This window comes from Doryrhamphus excisus, chromosome 18, assembly GCF_030265055.1.
Source record: "Doryrhamphus excisus isolate RoL2022-K1 chromosome 18, RoL_Dexc_1.0, whole genome shotgun sequence".
Classification (NCBI taxonomy): Eukaryota; Metazoa; Chordata; class Actinopteri; order Syngnathiformes; family Syngnathidae; genus Doryrhamphus; species Doryrhamphus excisus.
Window position 1 is genome coordinate 12763153 of NC_080483.1, and position 16218 is coordinate 12779370.

The 16218-nt window shown below is 41.2% G+C and overlaps 1 protein-coding gene and 1 long non-coding RNA gene across 5 annotated transcripts in view; one reads left to right on the top strand and one right to left on the bottom strand.

Annotated features, from left to right (window-relative positions):
* The window catches only part of LOC131105944 (membrane-associated guanylate kinase, WW and PDZ domain-containing protein 3), a 128181-nt gene extending 113163 nt beyond the window's left edge, over positions 1 to 15018 (top strand). The window contains exons 12-22 of one of the 4 annotated variants that reach the window (XM_058054503.1): positions 666 to 834; positions 915 to 1009; positions 1526 to 1733; positions 1936 to 2118; positions 2269 to 2454; positions 2727 to 2823; positions 3472 to 3574; positions 4422 to 4559; positions 6304 to 6442; positions 7850 to 7941; positions 8040 to 8188. In XM_058054503.1, coding sequence (XP_057910486.1) covers positions 666 to 834; positions 915 to 1009; positions 1526 to 1733; positions 1936 to 2118; positions 2269 to 2454; positions 2727 to 2823; positions 3472 to 3574; positions 4422 to 4559; positions 6304 to 6442; positions 7850 to 7899 — 1368 coding nt within the window. In that variant the 3' untranslated portion in view covers positions 7900 to 7941; positions 8040 to 8188. Of the gene's footprint in view, positions 1 to 665; positions 835 to 914; positions 1010 to 1525; positions 1734 to 1935; positions 2119 to 2268; positions 2455 to 2726; positions 2824 to 3471; positions 3575 to 4421; positions 4560 to 6303; positions 7942 to 8039 lie in introns of all 4 variants that reach the window. The other 3 variants (XR_009120026.1, XM_058054501.1, XM_058054502.1) reach the window with 3 other exon arrangements.
* Positions 286 to 11197, bottom strand: LOC131105949 (uncharacterized). Its single transcript, XR_009120028.1, has 4 exons — positions 10716 to 11197; positions 9670 to 9753; positions 5263 to 6469; positions 286 to 1725 (listed from the first exon to the last, which is right to left on the bottom strand). It is a non-coding gene; the product is annotated as an uncharacterized LOC131105949 (long non-coding RNA).
* Positions 15019 to 16218: the final 1200 nt, after the last annotated feature.

Sequence of the window (16218 nt, forward strand, 5' to 3'; positions counted from 1 at the left end):
CGTGCTCCTTTGTGGAATTAACACTGCGTTTAATTTCCAATCCTATTGTCCCTCCGTTTAACCGCTAAGCCTCTGCGGCACCAAATTAAATGATGGAAATTTTGAGTGTTGATTGTGATTCCTTTTGTTTACGCTGGGAAAAGTCTTAATTGCTTCGCCTCCACCCTCAGTTTCGGGGATCTTAGCGGCCATTGTCGGGGGATTGTGGCATTAATCAAGCATGGATGAGCCCCTTTTCAATGTGGTGCTGTTATTAATACCACACATTTGGGATAAAGTTGCCCCTTTCATCCTGAAGGAGCATCTTCAGGGAAATCACATCCCAGAGCTTATAGGTCTCATAACAATGCATGCATTGCATCCATTGTTATTAGCAGCTAAGCTATTTTAGTCTTTTTCATATACCTTGATAAAGTGTCGCCATGGAGCAAATCTCATGGGAAAGTGATAACCAAAATCACGCACTGCACAAGCGCATTATTTTTCCTTTGCCTTTGTTATTGTGATGCCACCACAAAAGGGTACAAGTGATGTCTTGAGGCTTAAAACATTGAAGCATTGAACCAGAAATAACAATTGAGAAGTCAACCAATGCCACTGTTCCACTGTCCATCTTTTCATCGTCCTCTAAAGTGTACTACTGCTGGTGTGATTTGTTTGTGTAGAGGCAGGAAATGACTGCCAGCACGGAGACTTTGGACGCTCTCATCGACTCCACCCCCCAGGCGCTACCTTACCATTCCAATACTAGCACCCTGCGTGCCGCTGCTGACTCCCCCAAGCGGGACGCCACGGAGTTATACCTAAAATCCAAAGCCCTGCTGGAGAGCCGTCGTAAGTTCACAGACGGTCTTTACAAATATAACCACTCAGAATCAAAAAGAAATATTGCCTCACTTTTTTGACGTCCACAGAGCCCCACACCAAAGACATTGATGTTTTCCTCAAAAGAGACATTGAGACAGGCTTTGGCTTTCGTGTTCTGGGCGGAGAAGGTCCACAACAGCCAGTAAGTATGTGTAATAGTATCACATATAAAAGCAAGAACCAATCCAATGTAGCTAAGGTGAAAGGTCACATTGTTAGCATTCATGCAGTCTTCACATGGGCGATTTATTTAATATTCATCTTCAGTTTTGATCAATTTATTATGTACAGTAATCTAAAAATGTCAAAAAAAATTGTTTTAAAAAAATCTAAAAAATATCTAAAAATGTTTTTTAACATTATTAGAGCCCTCTAGACATCAACTAACATCCCTATAGTCACCTTTACACTTGTATTACTCAATATAGTCAACATAATAAGTGTAAATAAGCCACTGAAGACATAGCAAAGACTTGTGCTCGTGTGTTGCTATAAACGCATCCGCTATATGAGCTGAGTGTAATGTGGCGGGAATGTATTATTTACTCGTCAAAGAGTTGATGACGCTATAATTCACTACATCACCATGAGGTATTCACATGTGTATTGTCATGCATGTCAACTGATTCATCATCCTGCATTACTGATCCCCTCTCAGAATGTCTTTCCCCAGGTCTACATCGGGGCCATCGTGCCCAATGGGGCGGCGGAGAAAGACGGTCGTCTGCGGGCGGGAGACGAGCTCATCGGCATCGATGGCGTGATGGTGAAAGGTCGCTCGCACAAGCAAGTACTGGACCTGATGACGAACGCCGCCCGTAACGGTCAAGTGATGTTGACTGTGCGAAGGAAGGTCATCTATAGAGGTGAGTAAACATGGGAATTGGGAATTTTGAACATTTTTGCTAACAACAACAAATAGTTTGTCATTTGACGTACAAAGTCATGTGTGATATTGTTGAACTAATTAGCTGTGTAGTAAACCGTTATTATTCTGTAATTCATAAACATAAAAGCTACAACAGGTCATTGTTGTTTTGATGGAAAAAATCGTTGTTTCACCTCCAGATGCCACAGAGGAGGAAGCTCTGGAAATGGCTTCCACGTTGGTGAACGGTTCCCCCAAACTACCTCGGCTGCCAATGCCCAGCGCTCTAGACCACGAGTCTTTCGACATCACACTCCACCGCAAAGACACGGAGGGTTTTGGCTTCGTCATCCTAACATCCAAGAGCAGACCCCCGCATGGAGGTTAGAATGTATTTAATATGTAAATGTACATATAATCTTAGTTGACTAGTTTTTGAATAAAAATATACCAGAAGTATATATATAGACTGCATCATCTGGAGAATTTAATGTGATTTAAAGGTTTTGTAACGATTTTTTTTCCTCTCTCAGTTATCCCACACAAAATCGGCCGCATCATAGAAGGGAGCCCAACCGACCGCTGCGGCCTGCTACACGTCGGCGACCGCATCTCCGCCGTCAATGGACGCTCCATCCTTGAGCTATCACACAACGATATCGTCCAGCTCATCAAGGATGCTGGCAATGTGGTCACTCTCACCGTGGTCCCCGAGGACGGTGAGTTTGTTCAGTCCAAGCGAATAAACTTAAAGGCACTTGTGCGGGCAGGTAGCCAAAGCATGCAAGAAGTGCCTATGAATATTTTAGCATGCCAATGAAATATGTAGGCGCAGAAAAGGGGGCCATCAGTGGTGCGAAAGGGTTGAATTAATTCAAATAAATAACATGAAATCACTGTGTCGTCCCAGTAGGTCTGCCATGTTGTCATATGTGAAATACTAACGTTTGGAAAAGGATTTCCACGTTTGACACTTGAAACTACATTTCAGAGTACAAGGGTCCTCCATCTGGAGCAAGTTCTGCTCGACAGAGTCCAGCTCTTCAGCATCGAGCCATCGGACAACGGTCTGCGCTACAGGATGAGCGGTAAAGAGAATTTAATAGGGAACCATCCAAATAATGTACTGTTTGCCATAGGAATTGACCTATTATGGGAACTATTCGGCCCTTTGTATTGATTTGTGGACTCTAACAGAGCATCCACATATGATAAACCAGTACAGAAAGCTTTCTAGTGTTTCCTGTGAAATTTTTGTGAAACATTTCCTACAATAATTGCACATTTTTTTTAAATTTTCTCTCATGGTGTCCAACACTGGGCACTTGAATTAGACAGTGGTATGTATGACCATTAAATGGTATCACATTAAAATGGGTTAATGTGAAAAATACATGCCGAGCAGTGTTTTCTGTGCAGTGGAGTGCATAGTTATAAAATCCGAGCTTTGCGTGCCAGTGGATGTCCGCTTTGACTCCATTCCCCACACATTCTGCCCGAGGATGTTTAGGCCTTCAGGCTGAAACTGAATCAACAGCACCTCTGCTGGTTGCAGCCAAGTACTGCACTCCATTTTGCCTCATTTGCCCTCAAGATGTGCCAACCCATTTCACACAACAAACTGTCATGCCCATCCTTATTCTGCATAATTCTACATAATTAACTGCGTTGAGCCTGCAGCATGTTGCATGCTACACAAACATGTCCAAGTGACAAAGTGCATGTGTGTGTCACAGCTACAACCTCGACCTGGAGGACAAACGGGACGGAGCCTCCTGGTCGGAACATAAAACCATACCGGTGGAGCAGGGGGCGCTGTGTGTCACAGGACCCAACCAGGTGCTGCTTTTTACTCCTACGTGTTGTCAGCATGTATACTCATGTATTCAGTACCATGTACAAACATTCACATTCTTTATTGCTCTCTGGTTCTACCATATCTTACTTATATGGGGTAATAACTATAAAAGCAATCTTCACTCACTAAATGTACTGCAAAAAAGGTCAGTAAGGATAATTCATAATGCCGCCTACAGAGAACATACTAACTCCTTATTTCTAAAATCACAAATACTTCAACTTGCTGATATAGTTAGGCTAAAAATAACCAATTCGCTAAAAATGTCATCCAATACTTCTCTACAAAACAGGAGAAATATGATCTCAGGGAAGAACTAAATCTGAAACACTTATATGCTCGGACTATGTTAAAAAGCCATAGCATTTCAGTATGTGGAATCAAACTATGGAATGGATTGAGTAAGGAACTCAAACAATGCACAACGATGAGCCAATTCAAGAAACAATACAAGCAGTTGATGTTTGCTAAATACAAGGATGAAGACTCTTGAACCAGTCATGATGTGCTATATATATCACTATATTGACAGTTACTATGGTACCCATTATGTCATTGGATGGTCATATCACCTCGTACTTCGGTACGGGATTAAAAAAAAAACAAAAAAAAAAACTTAAAACTATATTAGGAAAGCAGGAAGTGAACAAATGTAACAGTTACTGATTGTAAAAGTACCAGATGGAGGGGTAGGATTTAATAAGCTTTGCTTCTTCCTACTCCTTTTGGACATGTGGAACTGTGAACTGATTATGTGATGCATTCAATTGTAATCTGATGCTTGTTCAAATGAAATAAAACCATTCACATTGTCCTCATGCCATCTAGGGCTGTCTGACTGTGGAGCTGGACAGAGGACCAAGAGGCTTCGGTTTTAGCCTCCGAGGGGGCACCGAGTACAACATGGGGCTGTACATTTTGAGACTGGCTGAAGACGGGCCCGCCCAGCTGGACGGAAGGATCCATGTGAGTGATGCTGTGATGTTTCCTACATTTGAAAGACATTCTGTGGTGACTGTAGTCCTAATCAAAATGAAGAACACGACTGATTTGGATTTATTGGAGCTTTACGCGGGATATAAACAAGTCTTTTCAGGGCCGCAGAGGGACTTTACCAGATATGAGACAAAAATTGAGCTCTATTCCTGAAAAGAATTGGCTTCAATTAAGGGGCAAGGTTATTGAGGACTTTAGAGGTAAAGATGAAAATATAAATGATACCATGAGAGGGTTATACTCATACCAATTACCTCCTGACCAAGTGTTTTTTTTTTTGTTCATTTGATTTTTTTTTTTGGTGGGGATTTTATAGTGGAGTTATGATTCACTAATGTGCCCACTGAAGCGTTTTTCCACTCTCATTTCAGGAAGACAGTGTTCAATCTCTGTTGTTGCGTGAATCCAATTTCTGGCATTTGCTATTTTGCGAATGCAGGCGGTTCATCAGAATGCACAGCAACCCAAGTAATGAATTTTTTGGAGACAATCTCCACACAGCGTGATGAAGCAAACTGTGGTCTTAACTGTAGTAAAAGTAGTTGTAGTAGTTGCTGTTTTTTTGTCCCTTACTTTATGACACAGTATCTCACAAAAGTAAACAGATTGGGTAGAATAGGTTTTGCCTAGACTGCACTGAAATGAGTTTCCTCTGTGGGGTAGCTGGACTCACCCTAAGAGAGTAGAGTAGAGCTGCTCCTCCTACACATCGAGAGGAGCTAGTTGAGATTCCTCGGGCATCTCATCCGGATGCCTGGTGAGGTGATCCGGGCATGCCCAGCTGGGAGAAGGCCCGAGGGCAGACCTAGGACACGCTGGAAGGATGTTTCACAACTAGCCTTGGAAAGCCATGGCGTCCTCCCAATGATGCAGGACGCCGGAGGAGGTGGCCAGGGACCGGGAAGCTTGGGCTTCCCTACTGAGACTGTCCCCCGTGACCTGGACCAGAATAAGCGAAGGAGAATTGAATGGAATAGAAAAAAAATTGAATAATAAGCACACCCATTAAAAGCCCTAAAAACTTCAGGGCTTGTCACAGCTTCTTCCTGCTGGAAAATGTTAATTTTCTTGTGAGTGTCCTCTGTTGGATTAATAGCTGCAGTGTTTGTTTTTTTGCAGATAGCACCATCAAACCACTTTCTATGATAGGCGGGGCTCTTCTATATCCAAGTCTACTTTCTGTGGTGTTGTCAGTAGTCAAGATATCCTGTAAAATGTTGGCGGTGTATTCACTTTTGTCAGATACTGCACTACTTATCTTTTTCTTATATGCATCGTCTCATTCTTTGGCTCATAAAACTGCAATCAAACCCCCGGTGTTGGTTCCACATGGTGACCCTATCGAGAAAGCACAGCTTCATAAAATAATCGAATCATCCCACTGGGATGTAATTATCATATTGTTATTAGCCTGAATGGGAAGGATAAAAGAAGAACAGAAGCTCCTCGCGGGATTCCATCCTGGCAGACTGTGACCTGTGGGCATGCAGAGGAATGTCAGCTGTGATTAGAGGATTACAGATTGATATGCTGGCATTCATTTGTCATCTCTAATAATAGAGACTGCCTCCAGGCTGTTATGTGTGCCATGAATGGCGACACATGTTGATGATGTGTCAGTGTGCACCATCCGGATGCTGTCAGTGGGAACGCCAAGCCAGCATATCTCTCTCTGTCCCCTTAATGATGGCGGAATGTCATGTGTTTCGAGCAGGTCGGGGACGAGATTGTGGAGATCAACGGCGAGCCGGCTCGAGGCATTTCCCACACACGCGCCATCGAGCTGATCCAAGCTGGAGGAAGTAAAGTGGTGCTGCTGCTCCGACCTGGGGCGGGCTTGACTCAAGATGGTAGTAAGTGCTCATTTACGTCCACACGCCCTAAGACATCAAGATGGCAATTACAGTACAGTAAACCACATGATCGGGAATTTTGGTCATGTAAAAAAATGTCAGTGACTGTACATATAGAAATAATAATACTAGAAATAATTTAACAAGGTGAAATATTGATTTGGGCTGCATGGTGGTCGAGTGGTTAGCGCGCAGACCTCACAGCTAGGAGACCAGGGTTCAATTCCAACCTCGGCCATCTCTGTGTGGAGTTTGCATGTTCTCCCCGTGCATGCGTGGGTTTTCTCCAGGTACCCCGGTTTCCTCCCACATTCCAAAAACATGCTAGGTTAATTAGCGACTACAAATTGTCCATAGGTATGAATGTGAGTGTGAATGGTTGTTTGTCTATATGTGCCCTGTGATTGGCTGGCTACCAGTCCAGGGTGTACCCCGCCTCTCGCCCGAAGACAGCTGGGATAGGCTCCAGCAACCCCCGCGACCCACGTGAGGAAAAGCAGTAGAAAATGAATGAATGAAATATTGATTTGAAATACTGATTTGGGGGGCTGCACGGCGGTCGAGTGGTTAGCGCGCAGACCTCACAGCTAGGAGACCAGGGTTCAATTCCCCCCTCGGCCATCTCTGTGTGGAGTTTGCATGTTCTCTGTGTGCATGCATGGGTTTTCTCCGGGTACTCCGGTTTCCTCCCACATTCCAAAAACATGCTAGGTTAATTGGCGACTCCAAATTGTCCATAGGTATGAATGTGAGTGTGAATGGTTGTTTGTCTATATGTGCCCTGTGATTGGCTGGCTACCAGTCCAGATAAGCGGTAGAAAATGAATAATAATAATAATAATAATAATAATAATAATATTTTTATTAAGATTGCACTTTACATTACAGAAATCTCAAAGTGCTACAAAGAAAGCATAAAACCATGAATGAATGAATACTGATTTGTTGTTTTTGCATCCATAGGGAACATGAAGGAATTTCCTTTTTCCTTACATTTCATTTTTTATAGCACCAGTTAAAAACATGTAGTACTAGTCGTTACTTATTCTTTCAAGTTTCCCCCAAATGAATTGACTGCGGAAGCCTAACAGTTGTCATTGTAACGATCACAGAGAGCATTTTGTTCACTAATTGAAATTCATGCATTATTGCCAGATTGTTTGTGTAAAGCAGGTGGCTGCTGGTATTTTCACACTGTGCTCGCTGCTTTACGAGGAGAGCGCAGACTGCGCTCCTTCCCATAAATCCATGCTGTTTCCTTAGCGATGATGACTCCATCCATTTGCTAACGGGCCTTTTGTTGTGGTCTTGACTTACTGGAACACACCACCGTCTGTATGGGGTTCTTGTTTATGCATTCCGTCTCTAACCATCTGCTTCCTGTCGGGTGTTCTTCTTGTGATGCAGGTAGTGCAGCTTCTTCTACTATGTGCTACTACACTGAGCACCAACACTAACATCTTCACACGCCTTTCCTGGTCTCTTCTCTTTCTACGTTGGTAATTGCTCACCTCAGTTCCTCCCCTCCATTCAAATTTGCAGCTGCGGAATATGCGATTATTTATTAGTGCGCTAAAGCATGTCACGTCTCTTGCAGGTCAAAAACGCATTTCACCCTCAAACTACACCGGGGAGGTGTTTTTTCCGGACACGTCACCCCTGTCTTCTTCATATTCCACCGGGGCTTCCATCCATGTGTCCCCTCCTTACTCCGGCAGACTGAAACACTCCCGCAGCTGGAGCGCCACGTCCCCGCGAGACCTGCGGCGCCACAGCAGTAAGGCTTTGAGCTCGGTGGAGGAGCAAGATGAGTGGCGAGGAGACAAGGAGATGGAGACGGCTGAGAAGACAACCAGCATGAAAGAGCGCAGAGAACTGAGCAGCCCAAAGAAAGCAGCGGAGACATCACATCAAGCCAAAGACCAGCCTCGCAGCCCCAAGAAGACGGAGAGCCAGGCGCCAATAGCAGCACGGAACGACAAGAAGGTAACTAGAGTGAGATCCGCAAGCATGGGGGAGGCGAGCCGGGCTAGCAACCTCGATCGGAGACACAAGGACTCCAGAAGCAGTGACAACTTGCGTCATGGCAACAGCCGAAAGTCCAACCTTGAGACTAGAGGACACCCAACGTCCAAAACGAGGCATGAGGCAACAAGTTTTAAAGAAAGATCTCTTCATTCTCCTCGAGAAAGTGAACGAGGTTCTAGTCGGGACTCGAGCCATGTCAAGGACCAGAGTGCAGAGGACAGGAAGAGACATAAAGAGACTTCCTTCAAAGATTCAGTACTTTCACCAAGCGAGCCAAAGGGAAGAAACTCCAAAAAACAATCTAGCAAGGAAGACCCTGTGGCCTCCGTTAGCAGGACTCCCAAGAGCCCTCAGAGCTCAAAGGCGCCCATCAGCCCTGGCGAATGGAAGGTACCCAGCCAAGCCAGAATCCTCTCCCAGGCTGAAGTCCTCCGTGATCCCTTTTGACAAAGATGATTCTGTACTCCGGATTCTCCGTGCCATCCTTTGTGGATTGTTTTGAGCTCTTCCAGTAAAGGTGATACCACGTGCCACTTTTTCGAAGCCTTTGGTCCTTTTTTTGGGTGTGGTCAACCTGGAAAAGCACCAGTGGTGTGTAGCAGCCTCCTCTTCTGCCTCCATTCTCTACTTCAGTATCTCAGAGCTCGGACGTCTTGCCATGTGAATTTGTGCCAACACGATGGAAGAGCAGCACCTCGCCCATGACAATGCATCCATCTGCTCATTATGCAAGGTGAGGAGGAAAGGTCATAGGGCAATATTTTTTATTTGTACTCTCATTTCCTGAGCTGCTTGGCTCAACCGCATGCAGTCCACTTGTCTTTGTTAGCGCACGTCTTACAGACACCGCTTTCCCGATCCTCATCCCCAAGCTGGGCCAATTTGAGACTGTTCTCCACTCTCTTCCCTACGCGCTGCATCCTCCAAATGACCAGAAACTTGTGCTTTTTTCAGATCTACTTTACCGAGTGTATGATAGCCAAAACAAAGGAAATGATAAAAACAGAAAAGAAAAAGGCTGGAAAATGTGTTTATGGTAGATTATTTCTCTATTGACAGTGTCTGACAATACATTTTACACATAAGCCGCACCCACTTTAAAGGGAAAAAAATGTGTACATACGTATGTACGTATATACAGTAGTCTAAAACATTGGATATTTACACAGAAAGACACACTATAAACCTTGAAATCCTACCTCAACTCGATGTTCCCAGTGTAGCGTGAGCTCTTTTTTCCACTGGAATTCAACAGCTGTAGTAATTTACTTGATCAAACTTACCTAAGATTTGTCAGATCAGAAATTAAAGACGTGACAATTCAATTCACTACAGAAATGTACTATTTGTTCTATTAGCCATAAGTTAGCCAAATCAATGTTTAAGTAGCAGTTTTCAAAGCATGTGAAAAAAAGTACCAACTAATAGTCTGGAATGTATGGTAAGTCTTAGCCTGTGTTCGAAACCGCATATTTACCTACTACTCATACTAACTATTTGTGTATGTAGTGTGTCTACACTGGCGGTACGCGAGAAGTTCCCGGATGTATACTGCATTCGCCAGAAATGTTGACTATGTATCATTAGCTTACTACTCACACTCAAATTACCCAGGATGCAACGCGACGTGACGTCACCGCGAAACAAAAAAAAAGCAGTGATTTATCACTATGTTTTTTTTGTATGAGAAAAGTATGGGGGTGTTTTATTTTGTGAAAATAACTGAAAGTGCGTTGCTCACTTTGGCTAGCGTAAATTTTGCCAAATTCGTCCCAACAAAATTGTAAACGGTTGGTAGTTGTACAAATAAATGGCACACTCGGGATATAAACGGCCACATTCTCACCTGATTTTTAAAAAAAAATCTCAAAGTTATGTATTTAAAGAGTTTAGCGCTAAAGTGAAATCAGTTAGTATGCGGTTTCGAACACAACGTAAGAATTCCCATACTAGTCTATTAGAATTGCTTTAGCTTTATGCTAATGAGTCGTGTTTGTCCATGCCGGTTTCTGACAATGTCTTCAAGAAGTACTATGTACTTTATTCACTTCTTACATACTGTACTATATACTCGTCCGACACAATAGAAGCCATATATCATATACAAAAACGTAACATTAAAGGGTGGGACAGAAGGACACAAATGTTAGCAACACAAATGTTAGCTACTGTTTGGGAGCTACAGTGCTAGCATCATGCTAGCTTAACATATTTGCTGAAAAAAACCCAAAATAATCAAACTTACAGCTCCCACATCTGAAGCTGACTGATGGATCGTTGGCACAGTTCCACGCTTTATTTCAGAATTATAATCCTCTGTGAAGTGGCAGGTGTATAAACATGGCAAGCCTACTTTTCTCAAGTGGCTCCATGACAATGGAGGTTTTTCCTTTATGACAACTGTATGAGCTCCAGTCAACCATTATAGTCACATTTTAACATCACCGTGCAAGGATTTCAGGATTATTTACTATGAATGTGCGCCCACCATAATTTTATTTCTATTAAAATTCCATTAGATCAGCAGTGATCCATTTGATCACAGTTTAAGAATCCATGATATACAACATATTGGTGAAAAAAACACTATTCCAATAAGAGACACAATCTACCAAACACTTTTGCCAACTGTTTTATGTTTCTGTGAAGCTCCTTGTACGTGTAGCTAAGTCCATGTTTTAATATAAACCTTGTCCCCATGGTTCATTCTAAGGGTACCAGAGTGGTTCCAATGTGCTGTAGGAAACAAACCCTGCACAAATCTTTGTACTTCATGACATTGTAGAGCTCACATGCAATGTTTGCTGACAATATCTCATTGTGAATCATAATTTGCATACATATATAGTATTATACCGTTTACACATTTGGATCTTAATGAGGTTTTACATAGAGCTACAACATGCAAAAGCGAGAATTGAATTGGAAAGTTGAAAAGTTTAAGACCATTGCTCAAAAAAAAATCACAAAAATCTCTCCAAACCAGGACAAATCTCAGTCGGACTCAGTAATGAGTAGCTAGTTTTGGGCGTGCTTGATGCGAGTGTTTCCAGGAGGCTATTGTAAACAATCCTCCAAAATGGCGAAGGGCATTAACTATCTGGAACCGATTTCGAGCCATTTCTATAAACTTCCCTTGCCGTCTACCCCCAAATGTTCTCGATGGGAATTGAACCAGGGGAACATGCGGTGCGGTCCAAAAGATGGTCAAGTGGTCATTGTGACCAGCAGTGTTGTCCTGTTAAAAATAAACAGCCCGCTAATCATCCGCCGTTTGACAACCCTGCACAACCTGAAGCTCTGATGTTCCACTGAATGGAAAAAGCACCCCAAATCATGATGGACCAAAACACGTTTATTGTCTCACTCCCCTTTGTTGCTTTTGCATATTGTAGCTCTACTTAAATATAAATAAAATATAAAATACACACATCTTATGTGTATATTTATATACACAAGAATGTCATGTTATGTTTTGCTAAAGTATTAAAGTCCACTGCACTGCATTTGCCCCCGTAGCATAAAAGATATTTAATAATTTGTGATCTTGATGACTTTGGTTGCCAATGCCATATTATATATAGATATATATATATATACAGTATATATTTATTTTTCTGTTTAAGGACAGTTTATGTAATAGTGTTCAACCTGTGAGTCATGTCGCTGCCTACTGAGGGGGAAAAAAAGACGAGATCTTTTCGGGGTGTGTGTCAGTGCTGCTGGTTGATTTTTTTTGTGTAAAAGTCACAGATGCTGATCTCAGCCTGTTATGTAACTTACGGCTTTAAAACGGACTTAGAAATGGCAGGTTTTTGCGAATGAATATGATAGTAGAGCGGCTCAGAAGGGAAGAGGGTTTGCAGTATTCTTTTGTTCTCTAACATTTCTAACATGTGAGGGTAGCACATTTGCATAAATGGGATAAAAATGGGAAATAATTGTACATTAAAAAAATAATAATAAAATGTCATTGGCTGGAAAACCACGGTTGAAACTAGGCTAGCCCCAAGTATGGCGTAACAATACAATAGTAATGTAATATTAGGAAAAAAATAACATATACTGTACATATGATATATAACAAGCATCAGTATCAATATCTGATTTTTGTATTGATACCATGTGATCAGTATTTTTGTTGATTTCCTCTGAATTCAAACTTTTTAATGAAACATAATTTATTTGCATCCAATAATGCAATAATTTGGAATTTTTTTGTCTGCTTTTTAAAACTACAATCACATACTCGGAATTCAAAATGACAAGTCAAATTTGTGACAACTGGCCAATAAAAACATGAACTGCGGGCCCTTGTGCCATGGTTTGGACACCCTTGAAAATTGTGACTTTGAAGCAGCCCTCTTCAGTTTATCTGAGCTGACTCCAGGTCGAGTGGACAAGGTATTCAGGTGAGCTCAGGGAAACATAGCGTTGTAGCAAATACAGCATGAGATCCGGCGGCATCAAACAGTGCGCTTGACTCGAAAAAACCACCAGACTTTCAACTTAAAAGACGCACTGTGAAGCAATCTGTGACTTTTTTTGTGCAATACTTCGTTGGGCTGAAGGAAGCATCTGGTATGATATATTTGCTTGTTTGAGCTTTTTTTTTTTTTTTTTTCATTTTCTATCTCATCCTTGTATCATCCTGTGGCCTTGCATCGCTTCGGTAGGAAACAATCTCTGTGCTTATCTTCTACATTGTGTAGGAACAGTAGATGTAAATGTTTGTACATTGTACAGCACCTTTCTAAATACTCGCTCAGCGCTCTTTCGGGTAGGGGGAGAAAGAAAAACAAAACAGAGGTATATTAATGAAATTGCCCCATTATTTTTTTATGTAAAAAGAAAAAAAAAAGATATTTAAAAATGGATTGAAAAGGATCTTGACATGGTGTTCTGTTCATGCACTGAATAATAAAGTTTTACTGACTACACCCTGGGTGTCCAAACTTTTTCATACCAATATAGTAACACACACGAGCACAAGTCTTGTCTTATTTTCTTTTATTATGTTTACTATATTGGGTGTAAATGTGCCTATAGGGGTGTTATTTCATCTCTAGAGGGCTCTAGTAATTAAACTGATTTAGAAGTTATTTTTTATTATTTTTATTATTATAATATTTTTTTCAATTATATTATTATTATAATATAATATAATTATAATCATTTTTTTCTAAATATTCCGTTTAGAAATAAGGAATCAGCTCCCAAAAATGTACTTGTCACAGTTAACCACAATAAACAATAAACTATATATGCAAGTAGTATATACAATTAAGTATATATTAAGTATATACAATAAAAATCAAATAAATATGTGCTGAAAATGATAGCTTATTTGTTATTTATAGGAATAAATTAAGCATTGCTTTAATTTTAAAAGTTCATGTAACAACAGTCGTCCCTGGTGTTAACTATTGGCGGAAAAGGAATCGGACATGTTGCACATGTCAAAGCACTATAACCCTGTTGCTATGTCAGATGTCCTGTTGTCATGGTAACTGACTTGCTTTCACCACAGAGGTAAGAGAGCTTTTTATTCTTCAATCGTGACAAAATTTGAACATTTGAAGATGTGTCTGGAAAGAATGACAAGTTAAATGATGTTTTTATGAGTATAAATGATGGGGATTGGATACAAAACATGAAGTATATCTTTACATAGCATATGAGTTGAGAGAACGTCAGGATATTTCAAGGCTTTTGGTGTGACTGATAAATAAAATATGTGCTTTTATCCTGACGAAACAGATATTCCCAAGCACACGATTGTGTCAGTGGTGAATGTTGCTGTGAATGAGCACCATTATGTTCACACACACGGCCATTTATAATTACCCAAGGCAAGCAGACAAGGAGCCCTAATGGCTGTTTAATGGCATAACGAGTATCAAGTAATTGCATATTTCATGTTGTTCAGCATGGAAATACTCTAGAAGGCAAGTGACTTGTGTTGCAGCTACTATAAAACTGTAAATAAGGTGATGTATATTTCATAGAAATATTGTTAAATAGACAGAAGCAAATACTGGTGCATTTGAGGCCTAATTTATGGTTTGGAATGGTTTGGAATGGTTTGGATTTGAGAAAAACAACACACTCAACCCGGTAACGGCATACTCAAATGATACTCGAAGTTTACTCCAAGACGCCTTACAATTTAATACATGTAAAGTACGCCCGCTCTGGATGCATAGAAAATTGATTAACACTTTACAATGAGGTACGCAAAGTTACAGTAGTTGATGAGCAACAAGCCTAGCTTAGCTAACCACTACTCATTCGTTCATTAGTTCTTTTTCTGTATTTTTGTGTACCTTTTGGTAAATTAAACAATATTTAATCATAATTAATCACATGTGGCCTGTAGTTAACTCAATTAATTACAATTAATTGCACACTTCATTTTGAAACACAATTACACACACTTTAATCACAATTTTCTAGGTAGCCTGGAAATATGACACCACAGGTATTCCAATTGTCATCGTATTGCATACAACGAAATTTGAGTGCAACTCCACGGTGTATTTTGTAGAAAGTAAAAATAAAAAATAAGGAAAAAAAATAAAATAAAATAAGGAATAAGAATATAAATACAAAAAGTGGCAGGTGCTGTTCAGAATAAATGTAAATATACGTATGTACATCAAAAACAATAACCTATACAATACACAAAATGTGAAATTGCAGTAACCAAAATGTGGAATTGCAGTAAACAAAACATAGTATTGCACATATTGTACCTGAATTTCACTCGAATTAATAAATCTAGTCCTGTACTGCACATTTTGAAGCTTATTGTACATAAAAGTAAGATGTGTGTAATATAAATAAATGATAATAACACTAATAAATTCCCTCCCAAGCCTTTACCGCCATTTTCACTGAGGGTTCTGTGTGTCCTCACTTACTTCCGCCTTTGCTTGCAGCCTGCAGGGGTGGTTAGTATTGTCATATTTTTGTAGTTCTTTCATTCCACCACAAGATGTCACTGCTTCACTATGTCCCATGCAGATGCATAAAGGTCTTTCTTTTCTGGGTGAGTGATGGCAAAAACCACCAACAGTAAATGAGTGGTCATGTTAGACTGACTCCTTTGATCAAGCAAAGGAGTCGAAAACCCGTTTTTGTTGGGGTTTAAATCCTCAAGCACTGCTTCTCTGTGCATCATACGCTTGGAATGCTGCTGGGAGAGGTTGAAGTGTGAAATGTTTGACTGGGCAGCCTGCTCTTGCTCAAACGAAGAAGAGATAGGAACGTTCCTTCACCATGAAACACCTCAGTGCTTCCAAAAGTCACTAAAGCGTGTATTTATGTTGCCATGGGAGACCGTGGGGGGGGGGGGGGGGGTACTTGTCAAGAAGACGTAGGTGGAGAGTTCTCCGTGGAATTCACCCCAGAGTGTCTGGCACAGAGGCACAGCCCCCCCTTTGTTGCAGACGGCGGTGGAATGTGTCCATGACAATAACACAAACTTTCTGCAACAGCACCATAACAACAGTCACCCCTCCCCACTTTTAAAATGTCCTTATAACACCACCCCGACTCATTTTGGCTGCCCCTTTAGTACAACAAACCAAAACAAATGAACAAGGGCTTTCCCTCAGTGATTCAGAGGGAATACCCTCTTTTTTTCCACTCTCCCGCTTTAGGACACACCCATTTTGTTGGGAATGCCTTCAGATCGACCGCGCAATTTAACATACGGGGACATATATAATGACAAATAATACCCA